We start from the raw sequence: 25,773 nt of genomic DNA on the forward strand, positions 1-25,773 counted from the left end.
CCGCATATGAGAAAAGGCTCCTGCAGCCCATTCAGTGACCTCTTTCCTTCTTACCTACCAACAATGCTTCCACCACCTCCTCCATGACCTGCCCCACACCAGCTTTAGAAGCACAGGATCAGCTGGAACATCCCCCACCTCTTGCCAGCCCTTCTCTGCCCATGCTGGGTGCTCTCTGACTCCAAAGGGGACACTTCCCCACAGCCATGGTCAGGACAATGCATGGCACCCTGGGGCAGAGCACAGCAGTGAGAGACCCTGCTGGGACCTCAGTGCCCAACAAAACATTGACAGCAAAGCCTTCCTCTTCTCCTCCTCCTCAGCATAAAGCCAGCCATATTATTTGTAAGTGAAACCAAAGACCAGCTTGACTTCAACATCTTCAACAAGCACTAAGCAACACCACAGGGCATCACCAAAACAACCACAACCCTCACTGGTCCCCTCTGGTCCCCCCAAACCAAGACAGGGCAACGGATGCCAGCACCACAAGAAGAAGTGAAGCTTGGGAGAGCAAAGCAGGCAACAAACTGGAGACTGGGACATGATCATCCCCAGGCTGAACATGGTCCTGCTTTAGCTCTGAACCTTGCAGTGGGACCGACCTGGAGCTCACCCATCCCTCAGGGGTTTGTTCAGATTGTTAAGGCACTATTCTGGGCCGATTCTGCCAAGAAACAGAAGCGTCCTGCTCCTCTGTCTCAGGCTCCCCTTCTGCTGGTCCCAAAGGTACCTGAGCTCTTCCAGGATCAGCTCCCAAGCTCCAGAGCATCCCCAGGAGCCCAGCTCCTGCTGGGATTAGCAAAAAGGGCACACCAGAACCCAGCTCCCTTAGGGCACCCCGGAACTGAACCGACAGCGAGTCGCAGATGCCCCGAGATGCAAGGTGGGTGTTTGTGCTTTTGTCTGTGGAGGAGGAAAACCTGCTGTAGGGAAGGAAGACGCGTTGTGGGCTGCTAACGAGGGCATGCTCATGGCTTTCCAATGGGTACCTGCTCGCTCGCCACAGGCCACTGGGGCTGGCAGTGGGGGGCTCCCCTGGGGTGCCCACCTTCCAACCCTGTGGGTGAAGAGCCTGACTTGAAAGACCAGCTTTACAGTACAGGGATTCAAGCACCACTAACTAGAATTCAGCTTTGAAATATTGATGCACCGGCCAGCAAGCTCAAGCCCGGATATCCTGCTCCTCCCAGCCTCACCAGCATCCCAGCAGGAAGGTGATGCCAGCATGTAGGAAGATGAAACTGAGAGTGACACCTTTTACCTACACCCTTACGGACGGACGGCGGATCCCCCCAACACCCACGTTCCTCAGGGGGATGCTTCCTCCTGCTCCCCCTCTCTGCAGAGAATGACGGGTGAGAAAAAGGAATAAAAACCCAAAACAACCCCAAAACGAGGAGGAAGGGGGGGTAGAGAGCAAGCAAAGCCTTGGCTCCCCGGGGGAAAGGCGTTCCCGAAGGGCAGAGCAGTCCGTGCAGGCGCATGGCCGGGGGGGTGAGGGGAGGGCACCTAATTGTTGTTGGAATTTATCCTCCCCGCGGGAAACAGGGGAGGGGGTGGCGGTAGGTGAGGAGGAGGGAGGGTCTGTGGCAGAGGATGGAGCAGCGGCAGGGGCAGGGGGGAGACGCCGGGGCCGGGGGGCAGCGGAGCCGGGCTGGTGGCGGGCTGGGGGACGGCCGTGTCCGAAGCCAGGGGGTTGGTGACGCGGAAACATTTCTCCTTGTGGGCCTTGAGCATGTTGGAGAAGCGGAAGCGCTGGCCGCAGACGTCGCACGGGTACGGCTTCTCCCCGGTGTGGGTCCGGCGGTGCCGCTTCATGTTGGGGCGGCTGGTGAAGCTCTTCCCGCAGATCTCGCAGATGTAAGGCTTCTCCCCTGAGGGTGGGAGCAGAGGGACAGAAGGTGCTGGTTAGGTTGGGTGTCAGAGACAGAGGAGATTTGATGTCTCGAGGTATTTTGGGATGCATGTGTGTGCCTTGCTCTGGTCAGGCAGTGAATGCCCCATATCCCAGCCCTAGGGCCTGTATCCCAGCCTGGCAGCGTCTGTCAGCCATGGCACACAGGGAGGCAATGCCCCATTCTCCCCTAATCCAATTCCTGAGGGCAAAATGACCAGAAGTCCCATGTGGGAGAAAGGGGAGGATCAAATACCCCTTGAGGACCAAGGGCTATTTAAAGTCAAACACCAGGCCATCATGTTCACCTAAACCCTACCTACATCTTCAAAGTCCTGTCTGAACCCAGGAGTCGGTAACCTGTGCTACCAACTACTTATATGTGCTACCTATATGTGCTTTTCTGTCTTTCTCTCTTTCTTCTTCTTCTAATTCCCTCTCCTTGAAATATTTTGAGTACCTCAACATCAAATATGTTTAAAGTTTGCTAAGTTGAAAGGGCCAAGTTTAATGCTGAAGTTATAAGTTTAGTGAGAAGTGTTTTATGTTGGTTGAATGCTGTACTAAACCTTTTGCCAAAGCTCCCTGATTTTTCTCAAGTTTGCCAGCAAAGCTTTGCGCTGTTCTGACTTTTTGAGAAGATCTTGTTGGTATTCCTCCCGTGTGTCCAGCTCAGAGATCATGAACCATTGTAAGCCCTTCCAAAAGTCTTGTTGAACAAGTTGACTGGGGCGTTATCAGTGCTTCCCAAAACCCCATCCTGCCACCCACCCAAAGATGTCACCCCCATCCCATCACTCCTTCCAGGGAGAGCCTGCCTGCAGGGATCTGGGACCAGGCAAGGGGCGGGTCTCACCCGTGTGTGTCTTCATGTGCTCATCAAAGTACTGCTTCATGTTGAAGTCCTTGCCACACCACTGGCACATGAACTGCTTGTGGCCGATGTGGATGCTCATGTGGGAGCGCAGCTGGTACTTGTACTGGAAGCGCTCGTTGCAGTTCTGTGGGGGTGAGGAGTTGTTATGAGCACCCAAAATATGCCCACATTCCCTTCAAATCACCAGCAGCAAGGAAATTCTGTTTTTTCCCCCCAAAACAGGCTTTTTGGGACATACCCAGCCAGGCTTGCAGGCTGGGTGGGTGCAAAGTCCAGGCAATCTACTGGGGACAGATCCTGGCTTTGGACAAGTTTCATCATAAAGTTGGTGGGATTCTCAAACCAGGAGGTGATGCAAAATTTGGAAAAGTGTGGGATCATCCCTACAGCTGCACTGTCACACAGCACAGTGGAAGCCCCAGGGAGCGGAAGATCTCTCCCCAGATCAGTGTTTCTGCCTTACCTCACATTTGAAAGGCTTTTCCCCGGAGTGCTGGAGCGAGTGGACCTTGAGGGACATGCTGCGCTTGAAGGACTTCCCGCAGGTCTCACAGGTGAAGGGCATGTCCTTGGTGTGTGCTGGTGGCGACAGGGGCGGGTCAGCAGCCTCCACACACCTCCACCACCCACCTCCCCACACCTCAGCTCTGGCTCCCAGTGTCCAACCCCAGCAAACCCAAAGCACCTCTGGAAGATAAATGGCAACGACGTTTCAAGCATTTCCCTTCCAAACCGCCATTCTTTTGGATCTCTTTGGCGGTTCCAAGACCCAGGGACCCAACCACTGTTGTCACATGCAATTTGCTTTTCAAAGCCCAGCACTGATGTGGTCTGATCCTTTTACACTTCAAACCTTCCTCTGATCACTTCTGATCAATAAAATAAATGGGATTCCCCAGCACGACGTCCAAACCCAGCACTGAGCAGACATTGATTCAGCATTGAGTATCAGACCAAATTTGAAGATGAGGATGTGAGAAAGCTCACCCAAGAGTAAACCAACATGACAGCAACAGAAAACACCTTTCATTGCTGAACTGATGGGCCAACATCTCCAGCAAGATCTCCCCGTGGTGCCTCCCACACTCACCAACCATGTGTTTGCGCACGTGGGCCATGGTGTAGAACTTCTTCTCGCAGATCTCGCAGGAGAACTTCTTCTCTGCATAGCCATGGACAATCTTGTTGTGCTCATGGAGAGACCAGAGCTTCTTGAACCCCTTCCCACACGTCACACACTGCAAGGACACAGGAGACAGTCAGGGAAGCAGGGGAAGTTGCTTCATCCATGGAAAGGGAACATCATGGTGAAAAATACAGCTGATATCAAAAACCACATCTACCAGATTATAGACCTTGTCACTTCAAAACCTCCAAATTTCATATTTCTATGAAAATGAGCAAGGGGCAATGACCTTCCAGGGAAGGATGTAGAATTTTCATCAATGGCTGCATCAGGATTTGGATAAACAACAGCTCATGCCCTATTCCCAGCTGGGAATTTTATTCCTAAATGAAGATGTTACATAAAATAATCCCAACCCTCTGTGCATTGGAAATTTGCAAAAAATATGAAAAGAAGAATAATCCCTATCCAGGGCAGCACAACTTCAGTCTTCAGCAGATATAATGGATACTTCACCACTAAATTGGTTTTCCAAACAGATCTATGATTCCATGATATCCAAAAGGACCAAAATGGGCCCAAACCACCAGTCCATCAGCACAAGGAGAACGTGACACGCAAAGTCTTCCCCAAAAAGTTAAGGTAGAGAATCATTTCAGCTCCAATAAGTTCAATGTTCCTCTGGAAGTTCCCAGGAAAAGCTCCAGCTTCTGTGTGAAACCTCTTGGAGGCCTGTGAGACCAGTTCAGTGCTCAGGAAAACACAGGAGAGAAATATCCACCAAGGAAACCACACCAGGAGCCAAGGGTCAGCTCCTTCCCCTTCACCTGTCCACGGCTCACATTCCTCTTGGTCAACAGGGATAAAACCATCCCTTCTCTCCTTGCAGATTTGTTGAGAAAATAATTCATGCCTTGAAGGCATCTTGCAATAACGTGGCTGAATTGTACCAGTAAACCTGGGGAAGGATTCCTCCACTTCTCCTCCTTCCCAGAGGAACAGAGGCTCCTTGATGGGCTTCAACCAAATTTTGCTGTGATACCATTGAAAACACACCATTATGTTGTGAAGTCGCTGTATTTTTCCATATATATTTATATTTAGGTGCCCCAAAGGGAAAATTTGGGTCACAGAGCCATTCCCAAGCCTCCTCATCTTCATCTTGCCACGCTCAAATGTCAACATGAGCAGTCCTCCAAGTCCTGCTGTTCCAAAGTACGTATTTCCATGGATCAGAACAGATTTATCTCTGTCTTAAGGGATATTTCAGGGCAAATTCAGGACCAGAGCCTGATATCAAAGACACATCAATATCCATTTTCTCCACTTAAAATGAAAGAGGCAGGGGAATTTCAAAATTAAAGGTAGAGAGAAAAACAGCAGCAGTAGAAAACCCCCCAGGGCTGAGACCAAACACTCTGGAGGACTGAGCTCTGTGTCCTTACTTACTGCTGAAAATCATCACTCAAAATATATGGAAATAATGTCCAAATGAGAGGGGAAAATGGGGATATAAATTCTTGCAGGTTAAAAGGAAAACCATCCTGAAGCTGGCAATAAAAAGAGTTTGAGGGACAACTCAATAAAGCAAAGGATGAATCACTTTTCAGGTGGTAGAGGTAGGATGCACATTATGGAGATGGGGCATGAACACAGGGAGCAGGATGGTTCTTAAATCCTAAAGCTTTATGGATGAAATTTGAGTACAAAACAGGGAAAGAAAGCAGCAGATCAAATTGAGAAAAGGTAGACAGTCCCTCCATAGATCTGATTAAAACACAAGAAATAAAAACTATTATAGGCAGAGTGCTGAAAAAATTCCTTTTCCACCCAGACATAATTCCATGGGATGTTGATAAAGTTATTAAATATCATAAGAGCAAATGGAGTGGATTTGGCTATTTGTAAAATTAAAAATGCTTAATTAAGTGGGAGACAATGATCCCTTTTTGTGCAGAAGGAGGTCACTATACAGGCAGTTCTGGTTCATTCTATTCCAAAATCATTTAGAAAAGGGATAAAAAGGAGGGGGCAAAACAAAAAACAAGCAATGAGGTGACAGCCCCATGTTATCCAGCTGGAAAGCATATGAAGCTGAACAAACATTCTGGTGAAATTCCTTTTTAACTTTTTTTTTGTTAGGCCCTGAAATAGCCACCACCATGCAGGTATTGGAAATACACTCATCCATTCTGGAAAAAAGCATCCAAAAAAGGCAACTTCAGAGCTGTGAATCTGTCAGGAAGATGCACCAAAGGGTCAGTGACTGCTTCACCCATGAACCAAGACTGTTCCTGCTTCCATGTTCCCTGCTTGCCAAGATCTGCCTCATTCCCTGTTTTATTTGGGATTCATCAGTGAAGGGCTCCAGCAGCTCTTGGGTTGTGTTACCTCCATCAAGGAGAGCTGTGAGATCATTCAAAATCTGGCCACTGGTGGGAAGGGTGATGCAAAAAGCTCTCAATATATTGTAATATATAATATTTGTATTTTGATATAATATTTTTATTTGTATATTATATAATATTTGTAATTATTAGCAGCAGCATCCTGTAAAACAGCTCATCAGGAATTAAGAGATGGGAATTTGGAGGGATCTTCAGGAACACACGTGTTTGCTGCTCTGATTGGGTGCCTCCCTATCCCCCCAAAACTGCACTGATTTAACAAAGTCAATTTGTTACACAGGATCTCATTAGCACAGGGGAAGGCCACACCAAGCCCGAGCCATGCGTGGATGTCAAACGCACTCAGAAATTTGCTAATGCACACAAAAAAAGCACAAAAGGCAGATTAAAACCATTTTAACTCCTGTCAGCAAATCTTCAAATTAAGCTAAAATGGGTTCAGCCTGGGTGGGAATGCTGGAGTGTGTCTCCATCAAGGGCTCGCAGTGTTTTATCCAGATTAACTGAATAAACTCAAAAGAAAAATTACTCCTCAAATATTAACTCTGTGCTTCCACCCAGGCAGTCAAAGGGAAGCCACAGCCCTGTGGCACAAATCCTCTGATTCCAGGCCACTGTGGGATCCTCCTGAGTCTGAATACAAGTCATGGGTGAAGGAAGGTTCCCTCCCAGCTGCCATGCTGTGCTGGTTTTGCATATAGAAGAAAAATCTCACATCTTAAATTCTCAAAATCTCAAATTAACAACCAAAACCACTACACATGTGCCAACTGCAACACCAATATTATCTGAGCACAAGTCCATCCCATGGTGTAGCTGGTTGGGATGACCTCCACGGTGTTTGGGATGCTCTTCCCTGACTGGGATGTCCCACAGTGGTGGGATGCTCCTCCTTTGGTGGGATGTCCCCACTTCGATGGCACATCCATCCACTTTAGAGGGGTATTCCCCCCTTGGTGGGACATCCATCTCTAGTGGGATGCTCCACCTTGGGGTAAGGCATTTCCCCTTGGTGGGACACTCACCCTGGTGGGATCCACGCCCTGGATGGATCCCTGCTCACCTGGATGTTCTTCTCACAGTCGGTCTGGTGGTGCAGCAGGAGCTCGCTCTCCAGCAGGAAGCGCTTCCCGCACTTGTCGCAGATCTGCATCCGGCTGTGCGTGACGTTCATGTGCTTCTCCAGGTACCAGCGGTTGTTGAAGATCCGCGGACACTTCTTGCATGGATAATGCTGCTTCTCCTCCAGCTTCACCTTCTGGCCCAAGCCATCTTGTTCTTTCTTTCTCTTCCTCCCCCTCTGGCCTTCTTCTTCCTCCTCCTCCTCCTCTTCCACCTTGGCCATCTCCTGGGACCTGGTTGCCATGGCAGGTTTAGTGGCTTTGGATGCCCGGCTGCCCCTGCGAGGCTGCCCGCTCTTTTCCCTTTTCATCTCTGAGGCATCCTCATCGTCATCATCCTCTTCTTCCGTCGTCTCCTCCAGATCTTCCTCCTCGCTGCGCTCCTCCTCCTCCTCCTCCCCCACCTCCGCATCCTCCTCCTCTTCCTCCTCCTCCTCCCCTTCCTCATTCTCCTCCTCCCCGTCCTCCTCCGTGTCGCGCCCATCCCCGTCCGGCCGTCCCATCACGGCCGCCTCGCTGGCGGCCGCCTTCCCCTCCATGCCCTTGGAGACATTGAGGGTCTGGTTGTTGAGGTTCACCTCCACGATGATCTGCTCCCTGTTGTAGGAGCCCTGGCTGTCCAGGTCCTCCTCAGACTCCTCACCCTCCATCTTACAGACAGCACCAGCACCTCCATCCTTCTCCTCCTTGTAGTACTGCTTGGCCGGGCCGGGGGGGAGCGTCCCGCTGCCCGTCCCGTCCTCCACCCGCACCGAGAAGGGGTCGTTGCCCTCCCGGGCGTAGATTTTGGGGTGGGGGGCGTCCACCTCCTGCTTGATCTCGCAGTAGTAGGGCGGGGCTCCGGCGCAGCCCTCGGCGGGCAGGGCCATGTCGGTGGCCAGGCTGAGCGAGCGCGTGTCCAGCAGGTCCTGGCAGGAGGACGCGATGTTGTTCATCTGCAGCACGGCGGCCGCGTTCAGCACGTCCTGCACATTGCAGGAGTTGACGAGCAGCTTGGAGGTGTAGATGAAGTTGAGGATCTGCTGGAGGCCCTGCGAGGTGAGGGCCTCCAGAGAGAGCTCCACGCGCTGCAGCTGCTTGTTCTGGGTGAAGAGGGAGTGGAAGAACTGGCTGTAGGCTGCCAGGACCCCCTTGTGCGCCGGGAAGATGCTCTTGTGCTGCACCAGCACGATGTCCACGTCGCACAGGTCCGGCTGAAAGAGGCGCTGCTCGTTCAGTCTGTCCATCAAACACGTGAAGTGGAGGGCTACATCCTCCACCAGGGAGTACTCAGCCGAAGGGTAGTCAGTCGTTTTTTCGACTATCAGCTGTGGGGAGGAAAGAAATAAAATCATTCAGGGCTCTTACTACCCCCAAAAACGCCCTTCTGGCCATGCCATCCATCCCTGTCCATGCACACCCCAGTCAGAGATGTCACCTGAGAAGTTCTACTGCCAGCACTAGCTTGGAGGTGCCAACCAAAACATTCTGTCACCTACCCCAGCTTGGAGACACTAACCATGAAGTTCTACCACCAGCCCCAGTTTGGAGATACCAACCAAAACACTCCATCACTAACCTCAGTATGGAGATATTAACTAAAACACTCCATCACCAACCAAAACACTCCATCACCAACCTCAGTTTGGAGATACCAACCAAAACACTCCATCACCAACCCCAGTTTGGAGATACCAACCAAAACACTCTATCACCAGCCCCAGTTTGGAGATAGCAACAAAAATACTCCATCACCAACCTCAGTTTGGAGATACCAAACAAAACATTCCATCACCAACTCCAGTATGGAGATATCAGCCAAGAAATTCCATCACCAACCCCAGTCTGGAGATACTAGCCAAGGAACTCCATCACCAACCCTAGTTTGGAGATAGCAGCCAAGAAAATCCATCACCAACCCCAGCTTGGACATGTCAACCAAAATGCTTCACTACCAGCCCCAGCTTTGGAACACCAAGAAGCTCCACCACCAGGCCCAGCTTGAAGACACCAACCAAGAAGCTCCATCACCTGCTTGAGTCCAGAAGACTCAACCAAGGAGGAGAAGCCCCAGTGAAAGGGCAGCTCAGGGCCACACAGCATTCACTGGTAACCCTTCAAGGTCTGTAGGAAGCACCATGGCCACCCAGGAGGTCCTAAGGCAGGCTCAGGTGTCCACACTCACTCAGAGATGTCACACAGGACAGGGGATGCCTTGACCTCTTGAACCAGATGGAGATTCAGGTGGGTATTTGCTCCAATCAGGAAGCCAATTTAAGGCACCTGCTGAGATGCAACCCCATAAATAAAAGGAAATGAGGATTTTATAGCTCCCTGTTTCTGCAGACAATAACACAAAGCCCAATATCCTCTGATATTTCTGAATTACGCCGCGTGCTCTCGCTCACGACAGCAGCTCACTCACAGCTGGATCCATTGGCATGATTTATGCACTTCTTAATGCTCATTTTCCATTGCCTGGGGAAAGGCACTACCTGGAAAAATTCAAGTGAGGGAGCAGCACCCCCACGCTGGGAAATGCTGCCCTGCCAACCTTCCCCAGGCTGAGTTTTCTGGGTATTTAATCCAACTCTCACGTATTTCACAAGGTCCAGACCATCCCTGGTGTTCATCCCCTCTCCTGGTCATACCTGAGCCCCAGGATGAGTCTGCCTGCTCCATCCCAAATCCAAGGGATATCCCACACCCTAAATCCTGTGTCCTGCATTAAAAGAAGGTGGGACACACCCAGACCCCAGAACACCCTTTTTCCTGACCTTTGGAGGATGTGACCAAGGACATGGTGCAGAACAGTGGCAGAGAGGGAGGGTTCAACCTGCCAGGTTTATCCTGCATCTCCTGCTCCAAAAAGAGATTTTCAACTCCTATTTTTTCTGGAACAAATGGCAGCTCTTGATCAACACACAAATTCCAGCAAGACACGTTCTGTTTGTCTTTTTTTTTTTTTTCTGGTGAGCCAAAGGCAAAAGGACACACAGACAAAAATGTTTAAATAATAAAAAAGGGTGTTTTCTTCTCTGTTTTCCCAACAAGCAAAAAAATTCTTTCCCCTCTCTGCCAAATTTTTTCATTTTCATTGGATTTTTGCTCCACAACCAACCCATCCAACCAATACGGATCTCAAGTTTTGCATGGTCCTGATAGCCCTGGGGAATTCCAGCAAGTGCTGGCACCCAGGGAAAACATGGAAAAACCAGTTCTGCTCCAAATTCTTGGCTCTGCAGCCAGGAGCAGGGCAAAGAGGTAGTAAAAGGGTTGGGTGTTTACATATTTTTATATACTTTTTATAATTTCTATATATATATGTTTAATATTTTCAATATTTTATACATCCATGCTTATATATAGTTAAACTACTTATATATAAAAAATAGATAAATATATAAATACATGAACATTCATTATATATGTACTTGCTACAGAATCCATCCCAGCTGGAACATCCATCCACCTTCACCATTTCCCAAGCCTCTCGTGACTGCCAAGAACATTTTGATGAGATCTTGGATGGCGCAGCCCTCCCCCCTCCAAGACATGCAGAAAATAATTAAGGATATAATAAATATCAGAAAAACTGAAGAGACAGCAGGAATTCAGCAGAGCAGTTTGCTGTTTGCCAGGTTGAAAAAAAGAACCTAAATTCAGTTTTTATCTCCGGGGATCCATCTCATTTAGGATACCCCAGCTTGGGGTACAGCGGCAAAGGAATGGGTGCAAAATAGAGGAAAATGGGTTTGTGGGGCGGCATTGCCCAGCCTGGAAAACAAAAGGCTGCTTTTTTTGCCCTGTGGATGGAGGATTTTTGGCAGAGGGGGCTGATCCCTCACCCAGCGGCGCTCCTTGCCAGGCGGCTCTAATCAGTCCCAGCAGCGGCGAGGACAATGCGTGTCTTGGCCGCGTCCCGCCGGTGACTTCAGCCCGGGCTTGTCAGCGGGAGCCTTTTGCTCTTTATTGCTCTCAGATGCTTTTCGTGAGCTTGCCCCGCAGCCAGAGCCCCGGCCGAGACGAGAGGCGCCTGCTGGGGTGAGATCCCCAAAAAGACCCCGGCTTGCCCCAAAATGCCCCTCTGGCAGCTGCCACCCCTGCGGCTCCAGCGGAGCGGAGCAGCCTGGCTAATGGGGATTAATGGCAGGGTTAAATCCGGGGCTCTTCCTCTGGGAAAACGCAAATATTTGAAATATAGATCCCTTTTAATATTTCTTATATTAAAATACATATTAAAGGAAAAAAAAAAAGGAAAAGAATCACGAGTTTTGCTTTTTTCCACCACTCTGCCCCTCTGGCTCTGCCCATCGCATCACCATCCCCTGCTGCACACCTGGGCAGCTCACTGGATGCACTAAACCAGGGGGAACGCTCAAACTGGCCCCACCACACACTGCCAACCTCGAAGCAAGGTTCTGGCATCATCAGTGCAGAAAAACACCCCTAAAATTATTAGAAAGCAGCGTGGCCGTGAGTTCCTCACCCCGAGGGGCCGGCGGTGCCTCCAGCCAGCCCTCCCCGCCCTGACGCAGCCCTCCAGCTCTATTTTAAGAGAGTTTTCACGTGGTGCTGCCAAAGTCCCGTCCCAAAACAGCCTCTGGGGCAAGAGGACGGCCAGAGGATGGGGAGGATGCTCGGGGTGAGGGATGGGGGGTGGAGGAGCCCCGAAGGCAGGGGATGGAAGGAAAGGATGAGTGAGGAATGGTGGTGGAAGGAGATGCTGATGGTCACAGGGGCAGGGCAGCATCTCTCCAGCCAAACCACCAAAAATCCCAACCTGCACCCCACCATGTGCCTCAGTTTCCCTAAACAGCCCCACCAACACCTGCCCTGAAAGGTGTTTGCTGCTGGATTTAAATCAGTGCACTATGACAAAAGCACTTTCTCTCAGCAGCTATTGAGAATGAGATCCCTAAATGTTCCTGCAGCTCTAAACCTCCCCAAAGGACCAGAAGGCTGGGCCACTCTGGATATATTTAAATACTCAAATCCTCAGTCCCCCAAGAAGATCATCTCTGACCTTCACCAGCCTCTTCTTTATTTAATTAATTATTTGTTCATTTCTAGCGCCCTCATCACCACAGCATCGAGGACCATGAGTAATTCTTTCCCACATAAGCACAAGGACAAATGGTCTTAGGGCATAAAATTCACATTTAAGTGGTGACAAGACCAGCTGCCTGTGAACCACTTTCCATTCAGCACAAAATTTGGGGATTTCTTTAAATTTTTCACCCTCAAGATGTACCAAAAAAAAAAAAAGCAATCTGCTTTTCTGTATCATTTCCAACCACCAAAGCATTCATAGTTGACCTTCAGTATTAAATTGCATTAAAGAAAAGTGCTTTAATAAGGAGCTAAATACAATGTCAGCACTTGCTCCTCAAAAAAAAAAAAGTCCCCCATGCCCTCTTCTCAATTTGGACATTGCTGCACTTCAGGACAAAAGAATGGGCTGGAACTATTTAATGTCAAAGCTTGACTTTTGCTGAAGTAAGAAATAACATTAAACCCCCATTTTTACAGATTAAAAATCTGAAAAAATCTCGGATGACACAAAGGGGTACAGTTACAAACCCCAAACCTCGCGCTTTCGGTTTTAATCCTTGGCCTCTCACAACCTGCCCTCTGCCTTCCAGACCCTGGCATGAAACCTTCAGCCTTTTCCCTCTAGTTTTGAGGTCATCAGGAGATATTTTTTCAAAAAAAAAGCTCCCCAAACCAGGATGCACCAGCTCAGAATGAGCAACGCTTCCTGGACCGTGCACATCCCATTGCCCAACCACCCATTTCTGGAACACAGCCATGCCTGGGGCAGAGGGATAAACCACATCCCAAAGCTCCTGTCCCTCTCCTGCAACCAAACCCCTGCATGAAACCTTCAGCCTTTTCTCCCTAGTTTTGAGGCCATTACAAGATTTTTTTTTCAAAATTACACCAGCCCAGAACGAGCAGCTCTGCCTGGACCGTGCACATCCCAATTCCCAACCACTCATTCCTGGGGCATGGTGACAGAGGGATAAACCACATTCCAAAGCTCCTGTCCCTCTCCTGTTGCCAGACTCTTGCATGAAACCTTCAGCCTTTTCTCCCTAGTTCTGAGGCCATTAGAAGATTTTTTTTTGAAATTATGTGTTTTCCTACAGCTCCCCAAACCAGGATACACCAACCCAGAACGAGCAGCACTGCCTGGACCGTGCACATCCCAATTCCCAACCACCCATTCCTGGGGCATGGTGGCAGAAGAATAAACCACATCCCAAAGCTCCTGTCCCTCTCCTGTCACCAGACCCCTGCATGAAACCTTCAGCCTTTTCTCCCTAGTTCTGAGGCCATTAGAAGACTTTTTAAAAAAATATGTGTTTTCCCATAGCTCCCCAAACCAGGATACACCAGCTCAGAACGAGCAGCGCTGCCTGGACCGAGTACATCTCAAAGCTCCTGTCCCTCTCCTGTCACCATACCATTGCATGAAACTTTCAGCTTTTTCTCCCTAGTTTTGAAGCCCTTAGAAATTTTTGTTTTTAATTATGTGTTTTCCCACAGTTCCCCAAACCAGGATACACCAGCCCAGAACGAGCAGCGCTGCCTGGACCGTGCACATCCCATTTGCCCAAGCACCCATTCCTGGAGCACAGCCGTGCCTGGGAAGCTGGCAGAGGGATAAACCACATCCCAAAGCTCCTGTCCCTCTCCTGCCGCCTACCTTGACCGCTCTGCTGTCCCCTCCCTCCCCGGGGAGCTCTCCGTGGGTGCTCTCGGCACGGGACCGCGCTGGGGGTGGGGTCTGCTCGCTCCTCCGACGGGTGTTTTTATTTAATGACGAGAGGGTTGTCCGGAAAAACAAGCAGGAAGGGAAAACAATAGCCCGGCCACAGCCCCGCCTGGCGAGGCGCCGGCCGGCACGGCCCCGAGCAGCGCCCACCGCCGGCATCCTGCCCGAGGGATGTGCCCGGCCCGCTCCGGAGCCCCCAGGACGCTGCTGACACCGTCCCGAGCGGTGATTTTTATTTATGTGCTGCCTAAAAGGCTTAAAGGTGCCCAAAGCAGAGCCATGTGCAGCCACAGACAGCAGGCGAGGGGAAGGGGCTCAGCGATGCTCCCTGTGTTGGGCACCCCAAAAAACATCTCCCAGCCTCTGCTGGGTGAAGAAGAGCATCAGTGCAGCTGTGGGACAGTCAGATGCTTCACAGGCTTTTTTTTATCGCCTCCCTTTTGGTTGTTCCTAATTTTTTATTAATGATATTCATGCTGTACAGGCTTTGGCTCAAGGATGCTTTTCCCAGGGAGCTGGTAGCAGCACCAGGCCCAGCAATGCAATGGAACAGGGACAGCTCCTTCCCCCATGCCTGTCTCCCTGCAACCAAGAGGACTCCTTTGCAAAGGGGAAAAGGTTCATTTGGGGTTTTTTTGGAAGCGCCATGGCCACCAGCAGCATGGGGAGAGGAGCAGGATGAGCAACACAAAAGCTTCATCCACTGGGAGCAGGCACTGCCTTCCCAACAGCACAGCCCACAGAGGGTTAATGGCTTGGTGCCTTTTTTTTTACCCCATATTTTAAATTTTTTTTAAACCCTCTCAGCTGCTCTGGGTACTTTTCTTTCCTTTTGCACACAGAGCTGCAAAGCCACTGTGACATTTCCAAGGATGGATGGATCAACCCCACTGTCACACCCCATTCCCAAATCGTCCCAGTGAGGTGATGCTGCTCCTGGAGGATGCCACCACCGCGATGGCATCGAGGACACTGTCCCTCTGTTCCACCAGGGTGACAGTGAGGGCAGTGCCAAGCCCTGGGAGCCCATCCCAACACGTGGGGAGTGGAGCACTGTGCCCTGCTCAGACACAGCCTCTGCCGCAAAAATACTCAGGCTCCAGCAACGCTGCATTATTCTCATCCCAGGACAAATCCCAATCACTCCAGGAGAGCAGAGACACCAAACCCCGGATGGGAACGCCTTTCTGTGTGTCCCTGTCCCCTTGGTCAGGGCTGGTGTGGCTCAGTCAGACCCAGCAAAAGCTCTGCAGGTGATTCCAGAGCTGGGCAAAGCCAGGTCTGGGGTTAAATCCCAAAGGGATGCTGGTGGATTCCAGCAGAGCTGGCACAGCCCTGGCAAATTCTGAGGGCAGACAGGACAGCCAGGCCAGGGGGGCACCACCAGTGCCTGGCACAGGCAGATGGAGATGTCCCTGAGCTGCTGTGCTGGCATGGGGATGGGATGGGGTGGGGTGGGATGGGGTGGGATGGGATGGGGTGGGATGGGGTGGGATGGGGTGGGATGGGATGGGGTGGGGTGGGATGGGATGGGATGGGATGGGGTGGGATGGGGTGGGATGGGGTGGGATTGGATGCTGCCCTCCATCTGTGGGATGCAGGCCTGCCCTCAGAGTCACTGCTGGGGTGGAAGAGCCCACGGGACACGCACACACACACAAAGCCACCGTCCCCCTCCCTCTCCTGCCCGAGACAAACAAGCAGAGGGAAGGCTGAGGGAGGAAACGAGGACAAAACCCAAGGCTGACCTCCCCAGCTGGGCTGGCGGCCAAGAGGCTGCGCCAGGGGCCAGCTCCAGAGGGGACATCACCCCAGAGAGCCCAGGGATGTCCCCAGTGCCACTGCCACCGAGGGAGGGCGTGGATGCAACAGGACAGGCGGTGCTCAGAGCCCCCAGAGCTGACAGGAACCCCAAATTCAGTGCTGGGAGCAGGGATGGGTGCAGCAGGACAGCCACCATGTCACCTGTGCAGAGCCCAAGGGCATCATAACCCCAAGGCACCCCCCTGCCATGTGCAGCCAGGGATGCAGGAAGGGACTGGGATCCCCAGCAAGATGGATGGAGGGATGGAGGGATGGAGAGATGAGGGATGGATGGATGGATGGATGGATGGAGGGATGGATGGATGATGGAGGGATGGAGGGATGGATGGAACCTCCTCCTCTAAGCACTGCTGAATGAGGTTTCCAGCATCCCCTGCCCAGCACCACAGTGCCCATCCCTTGGGCAGCCACCACGACCCTCCAGGTGGATCAGCAGCGTGTTGGGGTGTGACACCTGCAGGGTTTGTCCCACACTCAGCCCTCAGCAAAGCCTAAAACCACAGCATTTCCTAAGCCAGCCACAAACTTGCCAGAGATCCAAGATTCCACCTGTCCCAGCACGCTGGGCAGGACTTCCCATCCCAGAGCATTTCTCCAAACGCTGGCTCTGACCCCAGGGATGGTCCCCACCTCCAGATCCATCCTAACCCAGCCTTGACCAGGGCTCTTTGGGAAGCACCAGCCATGGAATGGTTTGGGCTGGATGGGACCCTAAAGATTATCTGCCATTGGCCATCTTCCCTCAGATCCATTTGCCTGGATCAAGGATCTCGATGCACCAGGTCCTTTCTTCCCAACACTTTTAACATTTTTATGAACATGCATTATTTTTGTCCTTATGTTTATCACCCTTTTTTCCTGTAGCTTGGGGAGAAGAGCTTTAACTCAGACAGGGTGTCAGCATCCCTGGCTCCAGGCAAAAGACGTAATCATAAAAATAATAATAAAAAAAGACAGTTTGTTGTAATTAAGTCTTCTAGCCATCACATCTGCGCCACCATGGCCAGTCTTTCCCCATATCCAAAGGCATCCCAGTTTTCACCATCAGGACAGGTGGATGAACACTGAGCTGGCTGCAGAGGGGACAGCAGCCCCAGAGGACACAGGGACAAGTCCTCAGGTGTGTCCCCACACAGGAAACCCAATGGGGCCACCCCTGCCCTCCACAAACACAACCCATTTCCTTAGAAATAAGGGAAAATTGGGGGCAGGAGGCACAGAGCTCATCCTGCCCACCAACATCCACTCCTCCACTTCTACAGGGACCCATGGAATGCCAGGGGACATCTAGGATGACATCTAGGATGACATCTAGGATGACATCTAGCATGCAAACCACATGGAGGATCTAAATACCCACATTTGTGGGGCCAGGCAAATGTGGCAGCAAATTAAAAACTTCACCCCCAGTCACTTTGTCAGGGCCATCACCAGGTCCCCTCTATAAAGGTTTAAATGCAGCAGCATGGGAGAGCCCTCAGTTTTCTCCTCCAGGAAGGAAAACAGGAAAATCAGCAATTCCCCCCAAAACCTTCAAAGACCCTCTGATGTTTTGACACATTCAGTTCATCCGCAAAAGGTCTGGATTCTTTTTTTTTTTTTCCCTTATTTTTCCACAAGCAGGAAAACCTGCATCTTAAAAAGCACCAATATTTCACCAACTCTCGGGCAAGCGACCTCCCGTTTTTTCTCCCTGTCTTTTGCAAAAGACCCATCTCCAAAGGCGGCAGCGGGTTATTTTTGTGGAGGGGGTGGCAATATCTCTGCTCCAGACCCGAGAGACACGAGCACGGGGCCGTTTATCTCGCCTGCTGATAAGGGAACGCTCCGTTAATTCCTCCCGGGGAGAACAAAGCTCCGCCGTCACTCCAAGCCCAGGTGGCAAAGGGGACCCTGCGGCCACCCCGGGAATAACCCCGGAGTGGGGCTGAGCATCCTCACGGAAACTCTGCAGCTGGAGGCAGAATGTTTGCACCCAGAGAGATTTCACCACAGATCCAGAGGAAAAAATATAATAAAAAAAATATAATAAATAATAAATCCCTTTCGTGTCTTTCCAAGGAGGAATTTTGCTTTGTAAAGCAAATTTTCCTCTGGTTCTTGCCGAGGCAGGGTGTGGAAGGAAGGTTGGATTTCCAACTTTTCCCCGTCTTCCTCGCTGGGGTGGGCTCTGGGTGTCTCCAGCTCCACGTCAGCGCACGAAAGGCTCCCCAAAACACCCCGGTGTGTCCCCCGAGCCCTCAGCATCTCCTCTGGCAAGGGATGCAGGCACAGGATTCAGCGGGATTTTATTTCACAGGCCCAGCGTGAACCCAAACCCAATCCCGACCACTTTAACCCCGGCATTAATTAAACCCCCGCGGTCTTGGGGTGCCGAGCCCCATCCCATCCATCATCCTTTCCTCATTTTTCCGAGCTTGCACTTTCTTGCCCTTTCCAAAATTCCACTCGGAGCTTCCCGGGGCGTCAGGACGGGCAGGGAGCCAGGGCTGGGGCAAACCCAGCCCCGCACTTTTTGGGATGGGGGAGGCTCCGAGGCACCGGGAGCGCATCCCAGGGGGATTTCCCGTGGATCTTTCCCAGCTCGGGCCTGCCCTCCGCAACTCCAACTAAACCCCCCCCAAAAAAAACTCCACCGGCCGATAAAATAGGTCACTGCTGCAGGAGAGCAGCTCTGGAGTTATTATTATTATTGTTATTTTTTAAGAGAAAATCGCTTTTTCAGAGGTGGGGGGGATGCTGCGCCCTCCCTGCAGCCTCGCTCCTCCGGGATGTTGGGGAGCGCCCAAACCCCCCCCCAGACCCGCCGGGAAAAGGGGGCCCAGGACGGGAACCAGCCGTGGAAAAAGGGGGGGGGAAGGAGGCGGGCAGGAATTGGCAAAAGGATGGAGTCATCCGGGGAATGGGAATGGCCGAGGAAGCGGCAGCTCCTGCGCCCCCCCTTCTCCCTCACAGCGGATCCTCCGGCCTGGGGGGCTCCAAAAGTGTGTGGGTGCCCACAAATCCTCCCAGGGACCCCCGAGCCGGGCTGGGCTCCTCCCAAGGGAAGGCTCCGACCCCTCCTCACGGCCCTTCCGCACCGCCATCCCCCTCTAAAGCACCCCAAAGGTGCTGGTGATAGTGGGGGGGGCCGCGTTTTTAATGCCATTTCCACCAAACCCAGCCCGTCCTCACCTTGCAGGAGGGGGCACCCCCATGCAACCCCCTCAGCAGAGCAGCACCGGGCCCAAACCCGGCCGGGCTGCGCTTTTTACACCCCCCAACCCCCTCAAAAAATATAAAATAAAAAATAATCCACGGCCCCCTCCCGTGTCCCCTCAGGCCTGGATGCAGCATCGCCCATGCAGCCCCCCCCGCTCCCTCATGCACCTCCGCCGCCCTGGCCGGGATTTGGGCAAGTTTCGAGGCCTTTGGGAAGTCGGCAAAGCCCCGGCAGAGCGAGGAAGCGACGGAGGAAGGAAGGGGAAGGGAGAGGGGGAAATAAAAGCGAGGAGAAAAGGGAGAAGGGGAGGCGGGTGGAAAGGGGGGTTCAGGCTCTACCATTTTGATGCAAAGGTCTCCGCGCTGAGGAGTCCCGGTCCTCCTCCGCTGGCCTGGGGTTTGTGCTCTCCATGAAAAAAACAAGAAATTGGTGGGTTGGGTGGGTTGCTGGTTTGGTGGCTTTTTTTTCCTGTTTTTCTTTTTTTTTTTTTGGCCGCCTTATTTCTGCTTTTTTTTCCTTTTTTTTTCGCCTTTTGGAGGAGGAGAAGAAGGGGGGGGGGGGGAGGAAATCACCGCGCCAGCGCTGCTTGCATCCCCGTCCCTCTTTTTCCCCTATATTTCCCTTTTCATCATTTTCCTCTCCTCCTGCTTTCTATATTGTTCTTCCTCTTTCTCTTTTTTTTTTTTTTAAATTTAATTTTTATATTTTTCCTCCTCCTCCTCTTCACCTCATCCTGCCCATCGCCATGTTCGCCCCTTTTGGGAAGCCGGAGGAATGCGGAGCGGCGGCGGCTCCGGCTGCCAAGAGCCCCGGGGCCGCTGATTGGAGCCGCCGCATCAGCTGGGGCCGCGGCTGCCCCTTTAAAGCGACAGCAGCCACCGCCACCCCACGGGGGACACCCCTCTGTCACCCTGTGCCCGCACCCCAAACCCTCCGACACAGCCGCCAATGCAGCGCGGCATCCACCGGGAGCATCCCCGGGACCCCGCTGGGCAGGGAAACTGAGGCACGCAGCTCCTCACCCCCTCCCCAAAACCAATAGAAAGATACCAAGGCTTTTGGGGGGACATAAAAGATCAATTTGAGGTGCCATGGAGCTTAAACCGGGATTTTTTCAGTGTTTTCCTGATGTTTGGAGGAAATGAGTGTTCCCCCACCGGGATGTGTTTAAAGCACATTTGGTTCTTGGGAGCATCCTCTGGATTGAGCTATGGTTGGGGAAACTGAGGCACACAACCTCTCCCCCCCTCCCTAAACCCAATAAAAAGACCCCAAGATTTTTCGGGGACATAAACCCTCAGTTTGGGGTGTCATGGAGTAACAGTAATTTATTTAAAATGGGAATTTTGGGGGTGTTCTCCCACTGTTTGGATGAAATGGGGATGCCCTCATCTGGATGTGTTTAAGGCACATTTGGAGCATTAATTAGGAGCATCTCCTCGATTCTGCTATGGCAGGGGAAACTGAGACACGCAACACCTCACCCCCTCCACAAACCCAATGAAAAATCCCCAAGATTTTTTGGGGGCATAAAACCTCAAATTGAGGTGTTGTGGAGTATCAGCAATTTATTTAAAATGGGATTTTTGGGGTGTTTTCCCACTGTTTGGATGAAATGGGGATGTCCCCACCTGGAGGTGTTTAAGGCACATTGGTTCTTGGGAGCATCCTCTGCATCCTGCTATGGCAGGGGAAACTGAGGCACACAGCTCCTTACCCCTCTCCAAAACTAAGAAAGACCTCAAGACTCTTTGGGTCATAAAACCTCAGTTTGAGGTGTGGTGAAGTTACAGGGATTTACTTAAAGTGGGATTTTGGGGGTATTCTCCCACTGTTCAGAGGAAATGGGGATCCCCCACTTGGATGTGTTTAAGGCAGGTTTGGTTCTTGGGAGCATCCTCTGCATCCTGGTATGGCAGGGGAAACTGAGGCACGCAACACCTCACCGCCTCTCCAAACCCAATAAAAAGATCCCAAGATTTTTTGGGGGCATAAAACCTCAATTTGAGGTGTCATGGAGCTTAAAATGGGATTTTTTTGAGTCTTTTCCAACTGTTTGGATGAAATGGGGATGCCCCATCTGGATGTCTTTAAGGCACATTTGGAGTATTAGTTGGGAGCATCCTCTGCATCCTGATATGGCAGGGGAAACTGAGGCACACAACCCTTCACACCCCCTCCCCAAACCAAATAAAAAGATCTCAATATTTTTTGGGGGGCATAAAACCTCAATTTGAGGTGTCGTGGAGTAAGGTCCATTTGATTAAAATGGGATTTTTGGAGTGTTTTCCTGTTGTTTGGAGGAAATGGGGATGCCCCATCTGGATGTGTTTAGGGCATGTTTGGTCCTTGGGAGCATCCTCTGGATTGCGCTATGGTTGGGGAAACTGAGGCACACAGCTCCTTACCTCTCCCCAAACCCCAAGAGAAAGACCCCAAGGTTTTTGGGTCATAAAACCTCAATTTGAGGTGTTGCGGAGCAACAGGGATTTAATTAAAATGGGATTTTTGGGGTGTTCTCCCACTGTTTGGAGGAAATGGGGATGCCCCACCTGGATGTGTTTAAAGCACATTTGGTCATTGGGAGCATCCTCTGGATTCTGCTATGGTTGGGGAAACTGAGGCACACAAATCTCTCACCCCCTCCCCAAACTTTATAGAAAGACCCCAAGGCGTTTTGGGGCATAAAACCTCAGTTTGGGTTGTAGTAAAATAAGGTTGGTTTATTTAAAAATCGGATTTTGGGGTGTTCTCCTGCTAACTTTTGAGGGAATTAGTATCCTTCCCTGGGACTGTGTTTAAGGTACATTTGGTTATAGAGAGCAGCCTCCCAAGAATCAAATGTGCCACAAACACCCTCCCAGTGGAGGATCCTCCTTTCCTCCAAACAGCAGGAGAGCACCCCAAAATCCCATTTTTAAATAAACAAACAACTACAACCCAAACTGAGGTTTTTTGCCCCAAAAAGCCTTGGGGTCTTTCTATAAAGTTTGGGGAGGGGGTGAGAGATTTGTGTGCCTCAGTTTCCCCAACCATAGCAGAGTCCAGAGGATGCTCCCAATGACCAAATGTGCTTTAAACACATCCAGGTGGGGCATCCCCATTTCCTCCAAACAGTGGGAGAACACCCCAAAATCCCATTTTAAATAAATTGCTGATACTCCACAACAACCCAAATCGAGGTTTTATGCCTCCACGAAGCCTTGGGGTCTTTTTATTGGGTTTGGGGAGGGGTTGAGGAGCCGTGTGCCTCAGTTTCCCCTACTGCAGTAGGATGCAGATGAGGCTCCCAAGAACCAAGTGTGCCTTAAACACATCCCGGTGGGGCATCCTCATTTCCTTCAAACAGTGGGAGAAGAACCCAAAAATCCCATTTAAAATAAATTACTGTTATTCCACAGTACCTCAAACTGAGGTTTTATGCCCCAAAAAAGCCTTGGGTCTTTTTATTGGGGTTGCAGACAGGGTGAGAGGTTGTGTGCCTCAGTTTCCCCAACCATAGCAGGATCCAAAGATTGCTCCCAACTAATGCTCCAAATGTACCCTAAACACATCCAGGTGGAGGATCCCCATTTTCTCCAAACAGTGGGAGAAGAACCCAAAAATCCCATTTAAAATAAATTGCTGTTACTCTACAATACCTCAAACTGAAATTTTATGCCCCAAAAAGCCTTGGGGTCTTTCTATTGGGGTTGGGGACGGGGTGAGAGGTTGTGTGCCTCAGTTTCCCCAACCACGGCAAGATCCAGGGGATGCTCCCAATTAATGCTCCACACCTGCCTTAAATGGATCCATGTGGGGGATCCTCATTCCCTCCAAACAGTGGGAGAACACCCCCAAAATCCCATTGGGTCACTGGGATGGTGACCACCTCCAAAACCCATTCCTGCCCCCAACCCTCCTGCAGACACCACCCAAAACAGCACATGGATCCACAGCAGCCTAAAAACAGAGCGGCACAGAGGCTCTGAAGGGCACTGGGGGCATCCCCAGAGCCTTGGGGATTTTCATCCCACCTTAAGGATTTTCATCACACCTTGGGGATTTCCATCCCACCTTCCCAGCTCCTCTGGCTCCCCCAGCCGCTCCCAGCTCAGACATCCATGCAGAAACGTCCTGCACTTGTTTAGACTCAGCCCTGGTTGCTGTGCTCAGTAACTCCTTCCAGATGTGAGCAGCTCTTTGCATAACGTCCCCGTGGCCACGTCCTGCCTGTGCTGGCTTCATTGCAGAGCTTTTTACATTTTTTTTAGTATTTTTTTTTTTTAAATGCTCTTTCTCATTCTCAACCCTGCACGCTGCTCCACAGGAAAAAATTCCTGGCCAGTGCCACCAGAACATCGTCCCTGTCAGAAAGGTTTTTGTGAGATGAGTGTCTGGCCTGTCTGACATCTCTCCTAGCCTGGAAACCTTTCCAAAAAGCTACATAAGCTCCTGGAAATGCAGCCAGTGCTGGGGTGAGGGTGAGATGAGGCTGGAGGTGGGAGAAGGGATTGAAGCTCTGCTCCAGGGCCCAAATCCCTGTGGCCTTTTCATGGATGTGGCACAGGGGACCAGGGAGCCCCAGAACTTGGTGTCCTCATAGCTCTGGAATATGAAGGTCTGCAGGGGTGGCCAAAGCTCTGGTGCCTCTCTGAGGGGCTCACCAAGAGGTTCTGGATTTTTGGAAGAAGCTGAGCCCACCTCTCACATGGAGATCTGGTCCTTGCCAGGTGCAGTTTCTCCTTCCTCATGAGGGAGAAGCTGTTCCTGCAGGAGCCACCAAGACAAGGGGGGAAAGACACATTTGGGTGAAATCCTTTCTTTTGAGCACAACAATGTTCCTGAGAGACAAAACACAGGTGGTTTCTTGGCCACAGCCACCCAGGGGCTACGTGGGGTCTGCTGAAAGAACCTCCTGAAGGTCCCTGCAAATCCCACCTCACCCAGTTTGGTGATAAAGGGGAAAGCCTTGGAGGGGGCACAAGCAATGACACACTTATGTGAAACCCTTTATTTGAGAACAGCAATGCTCCTGAGAGACAAAACCCAGGTGGTTTCTTGACCAAAGCCACCCAGGGGCGACGTGGGGTCTGCTGAAAGAACCTCCTGAGGGTCCCCACAAATCCCAGTGGGGTGAGATCCCACCCAGCCTGGCTTGGGGGCTTTCTGGTGTTGGTTCATGGGGCACGTGGGTGACTGATCCCTCGTTGGAGCTTCTTCAGCTGCTGGGATTGCTGGCTGAGGGTAACTCCAAGCTCTCGGTGCTTTCATACAAAGTTCTGGAAGTTCTGGAGTCTTCCTGGAAGGCTGTGGGCTGGGAAATGGCTCTGGCATAGCTTGCACAGCATCACTGACTGTGAGAAATGATGAAGGGAAGGTTCACAGGGTCCACAGAGGGATCTGAGGGTCCAGAGTTCAGCTCAGTTGCTGTTGGGGAACAGGATCTCCAGGAAGGCAAAGTTCTGGAGAAACTGGTAACAAGGGGTTTCTTGTTGATACAGAAGTGTTGGGTCCCCTCCCTGGGACTTTCCAGCAGCGTGGTGGCCACAAAAGGGACATCTCCTGTAGCTTCACCTCTTCCTTTCTCTCCCCAGGCCATGAGATGGAAAATGCAAGGCCACAGAGGGTCTTAAATGAAAGATCAGCCACAACAACGCAGAGGAAAATGTTTAGGGAAACCAGGAGAGGTTCCTGTTTCCTTGGTTCAGCTGACAGATGGTATTTCCATTTGCATTTCCATGGTATTTCCATTTGCATCTCCATGGTTTCAGACCTCCCCAAAGGAAATGTCATCAAGGATGAGGGATGAGAAGAAAGCTGGGACCCTGTAAGAGCTCAGGGAGCTTTGGGTTTGTGAGGAACCACAGAAGAACCTGGAGGTGTTTGTGCAGATGGGGCGCCTGGGGACAGAGTTTGGTGGTGGATGTGACAGTGCCTGGCAATTAAGGGTCAGACTTGATGACCTTGAGGGTCTTTTCCAACGTAAATGGTTCTGTGAAGAGCCAAGAGGACCTGGAATGATGAATCCCAAGGTGGAATCATGGCTCTGCCTGCCCTGGATCCCCTGGTTTTACAGCTCTGCTCTGCTGAGCATCTCCCCTAGGCTGGAATTCCCATGGGGAGGAGCTCCAGGAGATGGTGAGAGGAGGTTCTGTGGTGTCCCCCCTTCCTGAGAGGGTCAGGCTTTGGGCAGAGCAGGAGGGAAGAGCCCTCCCAATTCCCTTGGGACACAGGATGGAGGCTGGGGACGTGGTCAGGGACATATCCTGGGCTTGGCCAGAGGTTTTCACTCAGCACTGGCTTTCTGAGCAGGATCATGGAAAAGAAGGGATCAAATCAGGCCAAGGGAGGGAGAAAGAAAGAATAAAAAATAGGGGAAGCAAGAACATTCCTGGAGGCTGTCTGGCCTCTCTCCCTCCGACCTCCTGAGAGGAGCAGGAGGAGGAGGGAGACAAAACAAAAGGCACAAGAAAAGAAGGAGCCAAAATAGCACTAACACGAGGGCTGTGAGGTCCAAAGCAAGCAGTGCTGGGGCAGGCCCCTTCCCAAAATCCCGCCAGCCCCCGGAGGACCCGG

The 25,773-nt window shown here is 51.4% G+C and overlaps 1 protein-coding gene across 1 annotated transcript; it reads right to left on the reverse strand.

Annotated features, from left to right (window-relative positions):
- Window positions 1-205: 205 nt before the first annotated feature.
- Window positions 206-19,699, reverse strand: ZBTB47 (zinc finger and BTB domain containing 47). Its single transcript, XM_054273877.1, has 6 exons — window positions 19,554-19,699; window positions 7,372-8,736; window positions 3,865-4,012; window positions 3,238-3,353; window positions 2,754-2,898; window positions 206-1,877 (listed from the first exon to the last, which is right to left on the reverse strand). Exons 1-6 carry the CDS (start codon window positions 19,554-19,556, stop codon window positions 1,513-1,515), a joined length of 2,142 nt encoding a protein of 713 aa, XP_054129852.1. The 5' UTR covers window positions 19,557-19,699; the 3' UTR covers window positions 206-1,512.
- Between the last annotated feature and the right edge of the window lie 6,074 nt (window positions 19,700-25,773).

Source organism: Melozone crissalis, unplaced genomic scaffold (assembly GCF_028551555.1).
Source record: "Melozone crissalis strain CALT ecotype California unplaced genomic scaffold, PUWL_Pcris_2 ptg000016l_1, whole genome shotgun sequence".
In the NCBI taxonomy this organism is placed as follows: domain Eukaryota; kingdom Metazoa; phylum Chordata; class Aves; order Passeriformes; family Passerellidae; genus Melozone; species Melozone crissalis.

Coding starts and splice junctions, on each gene's coding strand:
- ZBTB47 (XM_054273877.1), bottom strand. Junction 4,013..7,371: donor ACTGTGAGAAGAACATCCAG/GTGAGCAGGGAT, acceptor GTGTCCTTGCAG/TGTGTGACGTGTGGGAAGGG. Junction 3,354..3,864: donor CGTGCGCAAACACATGGTTG/GTGAGTGTGGGA, acceptor TGTCGCCACCAG/CACACACCAAGGACATGCCC.